The sequence below is a fragment of the Engraulis encrasicolus genome, chromosome 11 (genome assembly GCF_034702125.1).
Source record: "Engraulis encrasicolus isolate BLACKSEA-1 chromosome 11, IST_EnEncr_1.0, whole genome shotgun sequence".
In the NCBI taxonomy this organism is placed as follows: Eukaryota; Metazoa; Chordata; class Actinopteri; order Clupeiformes; family Engraulidae; genus Engraulis; species Engraulis encrasicolus.
The window spans coordinates 41,483,983-41,498,154 of record NC_085867.1 but is presented as its reverse complement, the minus strand read 5'-3'; the positions used below and the strand labels follow the sequence as shown (position 1 = coordinate 41,498,154).

The 14,172-nt window shown below is 46.1% G+C and overlaps 1 protein-coding gene across 2 annotated transcripts in view; it reads right to left on the bottom strand.

Moving 5' to 3' along the window:
- ctif (CBP80/20-dependent translation initiation factor) overlaps positions 1-14,172 on the bottom strand; it is a 138,389-nt gene that overhangs the window by 104,758 nt on the left and 19,459 nt on the right. For both annotated transcript variants that reach the window (XM_063210651.1, XM_063210652.1), the window contains exons 2-3: positions 6,642-6,856; positions 4,207-4,278 (exon numbers count right to left, since the gene is read on the bottom strand). In XM_063210651.1, coding sequence (XP_063066721.1) covers positions 4,207-4,278; positions 6,642-6,815 — 246 coding nt within the window. In that variant the 5' untranslated portion in view covers positions 6,816-6,856. The remainder of the gene's footprint in view (positions 1-4,206; positions 4,279-6,641; positions 6,857-14,172) is intronic.

Sequence of the window (14,172 nt, the reverse complement as noted above, 5' to 3'; positions counted from 1 at the left end):
TAAATGACATACCAAAGATTACTGAGGCCTACTGTGGAAAATGTGTTCCAACTTGACAGTGAGCGCCTTAGCCTACTTATTTACTGTAATACGTCAGAAATGTGGAAGATGGAGTTGAAGTCAGAAGATATTGGAAGCTTTATGAGAGAAAGATGAAAAAAAAGTATTTTTTGACCAAAACATGCTATATTTTTTCACATTTTCAATAAAGTGCCTTGCCCACAACTTTATCAGTGGGAAAAGAGACTCATGGTCACAACTCAAAAGCTTAAACTATCTGGCACACTATAAATACTGCATAGGTTGCATGTGAAATTGTCAAAGTGTTTCTTTCGTCAAAGAAAGAAAGTGTCAAAGAAAGTGTGTCTTTCGTCAGGTACCTACAAGTATCTTTTTTGGCAGAAAATTAGATCAAAATGTATTGAATAAATAACTTGCGAAACACTCAGTCCGCAGGATACATTTCCACAATGGCTGTCTGGTGCATTTCAGACCAAGAAAAAGATCATATAATTGTATTGTTATTGCCATTACCTCACGTTCCCTAGAAGAAGAAGCAATGACGAGAAGACAAAGAGGCCGGATTTCACTAAAGAGGTTGGATATATAATAAGAGGAATCGAAACACGCCCACTCAATGCAAAAGTGTGTGCTCAAAATGCGTTGTCCCTCCTTCTTCTTCTCTCTTTGTGGTGTTTGCACAAGACGTGCGCTACCGCCATCTACAGCGCTAAGGGGACTCCATTTATTCTCTACCTCAAAACTCTTAGGGTCTCCTAATCGAAGGTCTCCTAAAGGGGCGTTCACCCGACGTTAAGTGGATACCGGAAAAGAACCCGCCTGCTTTATCTCACTCTCAAATACGATTCTCCGATTTCACTCACTAGTCAATAATACCATCCTACTAGCCAAAAACGCTCAGGTCCAAGCTAACTGTGCGGAAAAACAGAGCCGCAGGTGCCATGCGAAATCAGCACAAGTACAAAGACTTCCCGAAAAAGACACCTGAGCTAACGCAAGGTAATGTTCTTTTAACATTGCAAATAACAACAAATGAACACAAACATGCAAATAATTAAGCTGACGCATAGAGGCATCTAAACCCATATGGAGATTGCACAAACACATCCACAAGGCACTGCAGACACATGCAGACATGCATTCATACCACTCTCACACACAGATAAACACAAACACCCCCACCACACACACACACGCGCGCGCGCACGCGCACGCGCACGCACACGCACACACACACGCACACACACACGCACACGCACACGCACACGCACACGCACACGCACACGCACACGCACACGCACACGCACACGCACACGCACACGCACACGCACACACACACGCACACGCACACACGCACACAGGACCGTCTGCATGTGTACAGTCTGACCGCTGGTTGCCAAGAGTGGGCTTGTGGCAGACAGCCACAACTGAAACATACACACACACACACACACACACACACGCGCGCGCACGCGCACTCGCGCACACACACACCGCTAAGCAATCATGCGACCCCATGTGTGGCCCGCCACCCAGCTTCAATGAAGCATGAGGTGGGCAGAAGGGAAGGCCATCAGGGGAACTCTATTTTGGGTGGGAGAGCTAACCTAACATATGATGAGCTACAGACTGGTCTGGCCAAAGCAGGGGGGGGTAGAGCTGGTCTGACAAAGCACAACATGAAAGTGTGTTAATGCATCTTCAGCGATGGATGGATGGATGGATGGATGGATGGATGGATGGATGGATGGATGGATGGATGGATGGATGGATGGATGGATGGATGGATGGATGGATGGATGGATGGATGGATGGATGGATGGATGGATGGATGGATGGATGGATGGATGGATGGATGGATGGATGGATGGATGGATGGATGGATGGATGGATGGAGAAAAACTAAATGAGAGAAAGCCATTTGTGCTGTAAACATTCAGATTGTCCATTTTGACCAAAAACACATTTCCTTCAGTAACGCAACCCCTTTCTCTTTCCTATTAAACTGTGCATTCTGCATTGATAAATGTTATAAACGTGAACGTGTAATGTAACGGGCAATGCAGGAGAGACGATAAACAACCAGTAAAAGCTTGTAAACATAAGACCAGATTCACTGCTCATTTATTAAAAAGTAAAATCCACAACACCCTCACAGATGGCGGAGAAGGTGGCAAACAGCTCCAGGCTGATACATAAAAAGATGCTGGTCATAAAATGATTGGAGTTGGCCAGCTACAGCCCACAAAACTTTATCAGATGCTGAATGGGACTGTATGCAATGTATGTGAAAAGCGTCTGCTAAATGAAATGTTATGTAATGTAACATAATGTAAACAGGTGCTATGAGCAAACAAACAGTCTGTAACACCATATATGCTCTGGTGGAAAAAACGACATACGCCCTTCAAAATCAGATGGACGTAATGTACAGCATGTTTGTATGACCCTCATCAGATGTAAAGATTCTTTCTACGGGAGCGTACATGTATTATCTTCCTTACAGACTTTGGTCGTTTGCTTTGAATTTCTTGCCTTGTTCAAGCAGCTATACGCACACTGACTGTGGACACGCATGCTTAGTTTAGCTTATCTACACTACAGAGGTTAAATGAGGTCAGATGACAATACAGTAGAGCTCATAGAAAGGGAGACTGTAACCTCTGACCTATACCATTACTGAAAGGCTCTTCTGAAAGCGCGCCCGCCCGCCCGCACACACGCACACACGCACACACCCGCACCCGCACACACCCGCACCCGCACCCCCACACACCCGCACGCCCACACACGCACACACGCACACACCCGCACCCGCACACACCCGCACCCGCACCCCCACACACCTGCACGCGCACACACCCGCACGCGCACGCGCACACACCCGCACACGCACACACCCGCACGCGCACGCGCACACACACGCACACGCACACACAGACACAGACACAGACACAGACACACATATATACACACACACACACACACACACACACACACACGCACACACGCACGCACTAAACAACTGGGACAAATGCATCTCACCAAGGTAAATCCATGATCCAATCAACTAAAAGCAAATCAATACATGTGCTTGCTACAGGACATGGTCTATTTGGCACACACTAAACAGAGGCAACACATCAAACATAGAGATTGGGCTGTGTGAGCACAGGCTTTGACAGGATCTTCTCAGACAAGCACATCTGAAATTATCACTGTTTATTTGACTGTGGTGTACTTTTTGAAAACATAATGAAACTTGCTAAGTGGTGTATGGGGCAGAAAATGAAAACAACCAAGGAATGAAGGTGACTAGAGTTCCTTTTCCACAACTTATTTTTTCCAAGCCCGCCAAAACCAAGTCCAATTCCTTAAAACTTAAATTCCTTTGAATAACATCAGCTGGTTGAATGAGAATCTTCACAGACATGCTTCCTTGTACAAAACGGAGGTTCTGGTGTCAGAATACTGCAGGATAGGATGGAAGTACAGCTGTGATGGTGTGGCATGTTGGGGTGTGGGTAAGATTGGTGTGTGGTACATTGGAGTGGGGTGGGGTGGGGCTGGGGTAAGTTGAAGGTTCGGGTGTGTGTAGGTTAGGATGGCATGGCAGTGTTGGGCTGTGGGTAGAGATGGTAGGTGACAGCTTCAGTGTGGGAGTGACGTTATTGTGAGGGTAGAGATGGGGTAAGTGTACATTGAAGGTGGTGGCGGTGGTGTTGGGGGGGATGGACAGTTGGGATGTGGTATGTTGAGTGTGGGGGTAGGGTTGGTGTGTGGTACCCTAGGGGCGGCAGTTTGTTACGTTGGAATGGGCGTGGGGCTGTGAAAAGTTGTAGGTTGGGGTGGGAGAAGGAGAGTTGGGATGTAGCAAGATGGGTTGGGGGCGGGAAGGGTTGGTGTGGAGGTCGGAAGGCTGGGATGTAGCAGGCTGGTGTGGGGGGGTAGGGTTGGTCAGATGGTAAAGGCGTCAAGATGTGGTACGCTGGGGGTGTGGATAGGATTGGGGTGTGGCACTTTGGGGGGATGGGGCTAGGGTTGGTCATGTGGTTGGTGTGGTGGGTTAAGTTGAAGGTTGGGGTCGGGATAGGAAGATTGGGGTGTGGTACTTTGGGGTGTGGCAGGCTGGAGTGGGGGTTGGTCGGGGTGGGGGTAGGGCTAGCGTAGGGGGTCTTGACTTACTGGTTTGGATGAAGCTCTCCCCCGCGAGGATGACCAGCTGCCATCTATTTTATCACTGCAGTCCTCCGTCCACTGTGGAGAACACACAGGCAAAACATAGACAAAAAACACGTGAATAACAAAAAAATGACATGGTGAAAGCTGCAACAGTGGACAGTTATGATGTTACTGAACCCTCATTAAGCCTCTGTGTTGACAGGGTTGATTTCGCACAATCTAATGCCCACCATGGAGAAATACTGTAAATGAGAAACACACACAAAGAACACGAAGGCACGCCCAAATATGTAGCCCAACTGTGAAAGTGCCAAGCTGTTGTCTCAGATTTGCGCATTCATTAACACGACACATCTAAAGTATCACATGTGCCTAGCTTATGTTTCAAAAAACAAAAATACAGTAGTTTTTTCATACAGACATCTGAAGCTTTCCTCGAAGAACATCTGAGAACATGCTGCCCTGTGACATTTGCGTCACATGTTTGAGGAGGCCGGGGCCCAGATAACCCAGAGCGGTGCGGAGCTGAGCTGAGCGGAGCCGTCTCGTCAAATACCAGATGCTATCTCAGCCCCACTTGCAAAGGCTGCTGTGTGCTAACTAGCACATGCAATGCCTCTACATTGCACTTTCAAACTGTAGCTTACAACAGAACATTTGATTTTCATCCTTTGCATGTTTGTGTCACTGTACATGGCCTTGTATTTCAAAATTGTCAACATCCAGTATTGGTCGAATCAACGCATTTGCAATTTTCCTCACGTTATGAATCTACTTGCATTCTGTTAACATTTTATTTTACGGGCTTCTGCTTTTATACGAAAAAAAGAGAGCGAGAAAGAGAGAGAGACAGAGAGAGAGAGAGAGAGAGAGAGAGAGAGAGAGAGCGAGAGCTGGACTTGAACCTGCGTAACCTGGGAACCTGGTTAATGCTACATCATTGCTGACAGTGTGAATGTGTTTTTTAGTAGAAAAGCATGATGTCGTCAACGGATAAAAAAAAATGGACATATGGCGGCCCACCCAAAGTTGAGTCCCATGACACAGCTTTGTATGACTTAAAATGTGTCTATTTGCATTGGCAGTGGATAAAACAGGATTTGGTGATTATGCAACCGAATACAACATTGTCATGTCATCCTGACAAAAACAGAACATGACGTAATCCCAGGTACATGTAGTAGAGAATGATATCTACGCATTCGCCAGTTTAGAATGAATAAAGCACAGATTTAGATCCTACTAAAATACCACTCAGATGTTAACATTGAGCAATAATATACAGTAGTTATGTAATTAAATATTGTAATGACATCAATTTGTTCTGACAAAATACAGTGATTTAGTACTTCAACACCAGCCAGAAGCGTTTACTATGATAGCATTATGTCTGACCTTCCTGTCAGGTCATTGATTGTCATCATGAATCGTTAATCTGTGCCATACAGTACTCGTAAATAATGCAAGATGGTGTGCGTGGCGAAATGTGCACATACAACACGTTAAATAGGCCAATGCCCCACAAATGCAACAGCAGCATTTTTTTTCTTCAGTACAGCTCTCTAATAAGAGGACACAGCAAAAGTGGAACAGCATAGCAGAAGACATTCGAAAGAGTGAGAAAAATACACAATATTATAGCCCACACATGTGTCTTTAGTGAATAAGACACTGGATGAAATGAAAACAGCACTCATATGAAGCAAATGTGTATGCCTGAAACAGTGATTTAACATTTTCGTATGGGAGCACATTGATTGGTGTGTGTGGTGTACTTTCTCCAAATCAAACATTTTCACTTGCTCATGATATAGTGCAGTCAGTGCTTCCCAACCTTTTTTGTCCTGCGTACCCCCTTAGCAACTTTTTCATATGATGAGTACCCCCATTCAGGCTCTGTTCCTCTATCCCAATGTGACTACACTCAATATATTTGTTATTATTACATTTTTTCGCATACCCCTTGAGGTGTGCTCACGTACCCCTAGTGGTACACGTACCCCTGGTTGGGAAACACTGATATAGTGCACTATTTACTCCGACCTATGTAGGGTGCTGTATAGAGTCAAGCAGTAGTGCTGCACAGTGGTTTTCAAAGTGTGGGGCCATGGCTGAAATCTAATGGTGTGGGCCTTGTCATGGTAAAGTTTGGGAACCCCTTGTGTTGCATACTCACATATATGAAGCCGGGTTTGACATTGGCACCTGCCAACCGGCCAAAAATGGCTGAAACTTGGCCTTGGCTAGTAACAATTTTACTTTCACAAGCCACTTTGGCAGGTAACTAATTCTTGGGTACGGTAACGGCATACCTCAGTAGCATGTATCCTGTACTAGTAAGTGGAGTACTATAGAACGAGACACTGATTCTGTACCATTTTGTTTCTCGACTGCACCGTGACTGCTCCGGTGTAATGTAAACGTGACCTTATGCTTACCTGGGACACTTGCGTCTTGTCCCCATCGGTGACGGCCTCGCCCTTGTCCCCCAGCAGCCCCTGCACCTGGTACTCCAGCACGTAGGAGTCGATGAAGCGCTCCAGCTCCTCGATCTCCTGCGAGCGCGTGCTGCCCGCCTCCGACGAGGCGGACGCCACCGACGAGTTCTCCATCGCAACCAGACGCCAGCGGGGGAAGGGGGGCAGAGCAGGACCTGGTTGGGGGGAGGGAGGGATGGGACAGAAAGGAGAGAAAAAGAAGAGGGTTATCAAGACTGATGTGATTGTGAACGTCATTCAGCTCTCTGCAACCAGCAATTTACGAATTGACAGCTGATTTTGTGATTACATGGCTTGTCGCAATCACCAGTTGTGCCCTTTAAAAGTGTCCTTTAAGTCCTTCAACATAAATCAGTTCCCTGCTGGTACACAGGAGACAGAGTCAACACCAATACTAAATGCTGTGGGTGTGTGTTCCTCATGAAATCACAATACCACACCTGCAATACTACGATTCCACCAGAGGAGGCAGCAGAGGGAGAGTGGGAAACCTTTGTTTACAGTTAGAGTACTGTAGGCCACTTCCATTCATTCATTCATCCATTCACACACACACACATACACACACACGCACACACACACACACACACACACACACATACACACACACGCACACACACAGCAGTGCATCAGCCAGCACCAGAGCCTGTGCCAGAGAGGGAGCACTGAGGTCACACAGAAGCTGCTTTGGTTCAGGAAACAGAAAGAAATGTGTCCATTCAGCAAAGGCCCTGGAATCGGAAAAAGCCAATGCTGGTGCCAGTCAGTGGTTAACTTATTATCCATTGCTCATTGCCACCTAGCTAGGCTAAGCTAAGCCTGCACTTGATCACTTCACCCCTTAGTCTTCTCTGCCCCATCCTTTGTATGCATCCTACATGTCTGATTAAGTCTAAATGCGGTTTTCTCCTCTGCCTTTCATTTTCCACTCAGTTTGTAGTGGGGTTCCCACCCTGGGATTCAATGGGAAGTTTCAAGGGATTTTAACTGTTCCCCTTGCTCCTGAAAGTATTGGGAAACACTAATGCTTTCGTGGGTCCATGTGAAATTGCAGAGTGTTCGTGTCAAAAAGTGGAAGTGGTTGCAATGGGACAGGGCCTATTATATTACGTCTCCTCTCTTACTTTCTGTTTGGTCATCGCATCCCGCTCCTTCCTCCGTGTCCATTCTTTGACGTGACACGCTTCTTCTTCTTCTGCTCTCATCATGGGTCATGTGACTGCACATTTCTGGGCGGGGCGGCCAACAGAGAGGGGAGACGTGGTGGACTTGCTTGTTAATCTCTTGTAAATCACTACTTGGGGACTAGCCAGGCGGGCAAAGAGGATTTACAATAGTGCGGGACTGGAGGCATACGGCTAATAAACTAGCCTAAGCTACACCATGGAAGAGGGATTCAACACGCCAGTCTACACACTCCCGACTCCAAACTCAAGCTGAGCAGACGCACACGTCACGTACACACTATTGCTGGATCTCAAATGGTGCACTTGTGCACTTAGGGGCACTATGTCTCAGTGCGTAACTAATACACCATACACACTGAAACATGAAGACTGAAGAGCACAAGTGAGATGCAGCATACGTCTTTCACACAACACCAAATACTGTACTTTAATGGCTATTGTCTGTAGTTTATTGTTTATAGTCCATTGTGTGCGATAAAAGCCTACACAGTACACTGCCTTCCTTTTGGCAGAGGTCTTGACATAGACATTTAATGAAAAGAGCAGGGCAGGCTTACTGTCAATACAAGACAAGAGAAAAGACTACCCTTTCAAAATAGCAACACTGTCAACTTCCTGGAAACAAAATAAAGGTACTGTAGTCTGTGAAAGGAAGTTCAAGACAAGCAACTAGTGGCCTATTACAAATATTACCCTTTGTAAAATAGTATGGAGAGGAGAAGATGGCATTGTGGTCTGTGAAGCAAGGCACCTAACCAGCCTAATAATAAGTTTAGACCACCACAGTCATCGTAATCCCGTCCACCAGGCACAGTTCAAGTCACCAGTTTAGAATGGGCACGAGTTTGAGAATGAATTCTGCAGTCTGAGCAAATAACGCAGTGCTGCATAATGTGTGTGTAGTGGCTTAGATACTTAATTTCATTGCATTATATTGTATTACATTATTGTACAGTATTGTAAAGCCATACTATTATATTTCAGAATTCCCATTAAGCGTATTAATACTGTAATCATGCTGATGTTATACTTCAATCTACAACCATCAAAGAGGCCAAGTCCCTAACACTGTAATGACATGAGGAAAAATGTGTAAGTTACAACTTTTCCCCCACAGTCATTCTACTCAAAGGCTATTCAATAACCTTGAGTTAAGCACTGCACGGCATCTATTAGTGTAGGCCTAGCAAACAGTAGTTGGTCCAAAATAATGTTCTACTCTACAGTAATTAGTAACAGTGACGGAGGTGCTAGCAGAACAAGGAACTGGATCAGGGGCAGAGGCAGGAAGAGCGAGGTAAGGTGAGGTGAGGAAAATGCAATAGACAGTCCTCACCAGAGGCGGCAGCTGGCAAAGCAGTACAGGAGAAGAAGGGGGGGAGAAATGCAATGAGGGACGCAGGACGTGGCAGGAGGCAGGAGGCAGCCATGACCTCCTCTGGGAGGAAACGCATGAATGAGGAAGAGACGGCTAATAGGCGAGCAGACAATGGCCGCCAGACAAATAGCATTCTGTGTCACTGTCAAGACAGCTCAGCTTGCCCGCTGATGCGTAGCAAGATATGGCGGAAAGGCGAAAGGTGCCAAGCATCTTTAAAAAAAAGATCAAAATATTTTCTTTGTGTCACTTTGTAGCCTAATCAACAAACGCTGGTCAAGAGAAAAGCAGTACTGTGTGATGAAACACTCTGTCCAGGAGTACAGTAAAGAATATTAGTCCGTAATCCAATATAAATTGATAAAAAGAAAATCATGATGCAGAACAGCAATCATTCCAAATGAGTTGTGGGATGCTGGCTTGGGAAACATACAATTTCAAGCGTTCACAACAGTGTTATAGACCAATAAAAGGCTGTATGCATGGTGTTAGCCTGTGTCTAGGTGTGGATGTAATGCAATATATTCCGGGGTCTGCTGAGTTTGCGACCCCTGTCCATCTGAATGATCCATTTAAAAGCAGTCACCAACCATATCAACATTCCAGGCTAATAATGCCAGCATGGGATTCAGCTACACAAAATAAGATTCAGAAAGAAATTAAATTAGATTATCGACATGAATGAATATTGTGTAACAAAATGTGGTAATCCAGGTAAAGAAACAAATGAAAGATTGTTCTTTGGAAGGTATTATGGTAGTTAATTCAGCTGGAAAACCAAGGTGCTCTGCTCTGCCTCTGCATGCATTATTGTAAGGGTAAAACCTCTATAAAACTTCATGTATAGTGCCAGAGTTATCAAATGGATTTGTTGTTCATTTTCAGGGCCACCAGAATGCACATGGCCCTTTTCCCATTCCAGCATATGGGTCATTTCACGTGAAATCAGACACTTTGGGACCCGACCGGCCCGGATTTCAATCATACTTGGTGTGCCTTTTTAGTAGCAAGGTAGCACCCCAGAACTGCATTGGTTTGAATCTGACACATATACAAATTTATCGGTGGAAATTTATTGAAAGTATGGCCGATACCGATATCCCAGAAATGCTAAATATCGGCCCGATATATCGGTCGGGCCTTAGCTTGAAATATTACTACTTTTCAATGAAGTCCAATGTCTTGGCCTCCTCATACTTATTGTGCTCTTCCGAATTTGTCTCTTCAAAAAAAATCTGGGTCATCCATAGAAAGAAACAGTCCAACAAAAATCATGCACGTTCAGAACAACCCTAAAATAACCACCTCAACACGAACAGGTGTCATTACTCGCTCCAGTCCACACACAGAACTCCACTAAGCTAAGCAAAAATAAACCTTAGCTGTTAAAAACATGCCTGTAGTGAGGTTTAAAGCACAGCTCTCCTTAGAGCTCTGTCCATCTTCAGCATCTTCGGGGATCCCTCTTGAGACTGCTCCTACAGCAGTGGTTCCCAAACTTTTTCAGATGAGAATCCCTTTTGGGCCCAAGAATGTTTTCGAGAAACCCACCTCCCATATTTCAAAACCAAAATCCCTGCCGAAATTAATTGAGAAAGGAAATACATTGATTAACCAATCAAGTGAGTATGGTTACAACCAATTGATGGACTGGTTATATGAAAGCACATATTCATATGCAAACAGTCCCTTCTCTCCGCGGGCCCCTGCAGTACGTCCTCAACCGCCTCCAGTTTGGGAACCATTTCCCTGCACTGTCTACCTGAATGTGTAAAAACCTGACACAGCCCTCAGTCTGACACAGCCTAACAGAGCTGAGCCCATAACCCTGACTCAAAGAGGTTGGATATATAATAAGAGGAATCGAAACACGCCCACTCAATGCAAAAGTGTGTGCTCAAAATTTGGTCTCCTAAGGTGGCGTTGTCCCTCCTTCTTCTTCTCTTTTCGTGGTGTTTGCACAAGACGTGCGCTACCGCCATCTACGGCGCTAAGGGGACTCCATTTATTCTCTACCTCAAGACTCCGAAGGTCTCCTAATCGAAGGTCTCCTAAAGGGACGTTCACCCGACGTAAAGTGGATACCGGAAAAGAACCTGCCTGCTTTATCTCACTCTCATATACAATTCTCTGCCTGACTGTTTTGCTGTTGGCCTGGTCCCCTACACCTACAGTGTCTGCCTGGATATGTGAAGGCCTGGCACAGGCCCTCAGAGTCTGACACAGCCCACACGGCCCACAGTCCCTACTGTATTGCTGCTGGTACTGTCTGTTCGCCCAGAGAGGCGGCCGTCCCACCCCTCTGATGACACTGCTGATGTGTGTCCGAGTGCAGACTCAGGGGAGACTCAGCTTTCTATCCTTCTCTCTATCCATCAGCCTTCTCCCCTTTCATGCAAGCAAAGCAAGTCAGCTCAGCTAGCAGTCTACGCTGCTCAGGACTGCTATATAGCCTAAATGCCAGAATTTAGTACTCAAAGCTCAAAAATCCCCCTCATTTCTGTAAGCTAGTAGATCTCAAACTAAGCCTACATCTAGAGCTGACACGGTGCGCAAAATCTTCCACAAAACAGATCGGAAAGGCAGTTAGGTAAGCTACATGGGACTCCTATGCAAACGGAACGCTAGCAGGCACCACACCCGACCCAAGCCTGCAAGCTGTACTGTAAGCCCCAACAAGAGACCCAGACCAGAAAGACACGCAACACGTAGCCAGCTGATCCGGGCTGGTATGCAAATACAAGAATTTAGCACTACACTCAAAACACCACCACACCCAAGCTTGTAGTAGATCTGCAGCTAACTCTGTGTGCAGTAAGCTTAAACTGTATGCAGGAAAGCCGACAGGGGGGGACAAAGGGGTCAGTTGTCCCGGGCCCTGGGAGACAGGCACCCCAGAAAGTGGGTCCTCGCCACATTGTACGCATTGGGTAGGACGCACTTTTAGATGACTTTTGTCTGGGGCCAGCCAAAGACTTCAATTGGCCCTGACTGTATACGGTCTGCACCCCCTTTGCATACGGTTTTGGCCTGGGGCTTCAGACCGCCCTCCACCCTGACAGATGCAGCCAGACAAACAGCACCCAGCTCAGTCAGTGCAAGCAGTGAAAAAGACCTGGAGGTGATTGCCCATGACCGTAAAATTGAGCAGAGGTCTACTACTAGAAATCAAATAACAATGCTCTGTTGCTGTCCACTTAGCCATGTGTCATTGGTATGATGATCTGTCTTTTGTCATGCTCTTTTTTTGTTATTTTGCTGCTTTTTTGTGCTTTTGACTGGAGTTTCATGTTGAATTTGCTGGTTCTTTATTCAAACGCGTAAAAGATCACAAAAACACACTACAGCCAAATAAAGCAGAACAAAGCAAGCATTTTTTTTATAATAACATAACAAAACACAAATAATGTTTATGACTGTAAAATGTTACTATTAGCCATTAGCCATGATTTGCGACTGAGGACGATGTGTGGATTGTGTCAAATATGTAATAAAACAGAAATCTGGTTACCATTTTTTTACCCATCTGCCGCTTTCAAAAACAAACCAGAAGGTTACAAGGCATGGGAAGGGGTTTACATGCAACCTTTAAAATCTGTCAGAAATAACACATGTCAAAGGTGTTATACTGTCCAGTACATCTTGGAAGAGAGTAGCAGTGGTTCTGCAAGAAGCAGAGCAGGAAAGCTGTAATCAGATAGCAGCTAGCAGACTATTGCATTTTGTGTCTGTGATGACCGATTAACCTCATACAGTAACCTCCTCCAATGAACAGCCAGACTCCCCTCCTGTTCTCAGATCACACAAAGGAACTGTGTGTGTGTGTGTGTGTGTGTGTGCGTGTGCGTGTGTGTGTGTGTGTGTGTGTGTGTGTGTGTGTGTGTGTGTGTGTGTGTGTGTGTGCGTGTGCGTGTGTGTGTGTGTGTGTGTGTGTGTGTCCGTCTGTCTGGACAGCAGGGGGGTTAAAAATCAGACACAGTAGCAAGAACAAAGACAGTTACAGTGTGTCACATATCTAGAGTGAAAGTGACCACCAGGGTCATTTTCAAATATCATTCTCCACAACGGTGCTTCAGCCAGAACACACCAAATACTAGCCTAGAGCTAAAAAGAATGCAGCGTTACATGAGGAGTCAAACTCCTGTATCAAAACAAAGCAGACAGATGTAGCATCACTTTTCCCCCAGTCTTTGTCCTCAGTGCCCCTCCGTGCAAAGCCCCTTTCCTCCTCTCTACTTCCGTCTACCCTCCCGTCTTCTTCTCCTCTAATCCCTCCCTCCCTCCCTTCTCCTCTTGCCTGCTCTCCTCTCCCTTTTCTTCCCCTCTCATGCTTTCTCCTCTTTCCTCATCCCCTTCAGTCTTCTCTTCTCCTCTCCTCCCCTCTCCCATCTTCTACTTCCTTTTCCTATCCTTTCTCCTCTCCTCTCCAGCAAGCTATAAAAGCTCAGCCACGTGGTCTCAAAACAACTCCCCTCCTGCTGCCTCACACACGCACAGATGTAGACACACACACCCACACATGCGCAGACCATACACACTTTCTTCCTTCCAACAAAGCCTCAGCCCAGCAGACAGACACGCCTTAGGGCCATGGCGGTGTGAGTAACCACGGTAACAACGTAGCCACTTCCAGCGTGGCAGAGCAGCATCCGGCGCACACTGTATGAGGTGGTGAGGCATCTCGCACGGTGACTCCATCTCTCTGCGCCTGCATCTGCGGCAGATTGGACTCATTATACAGCGCACATACGCACGCACACACACACACACACACACACACACACACACGCACGCGCACGCGCATGCACATGCACACGCACATCAGCCAGGCTCAGCCGTGCACAGCTGGCAGTAACCCACACTCCATGTTAGACACACACCAGCGCTCTTCACCCAAATCACATCT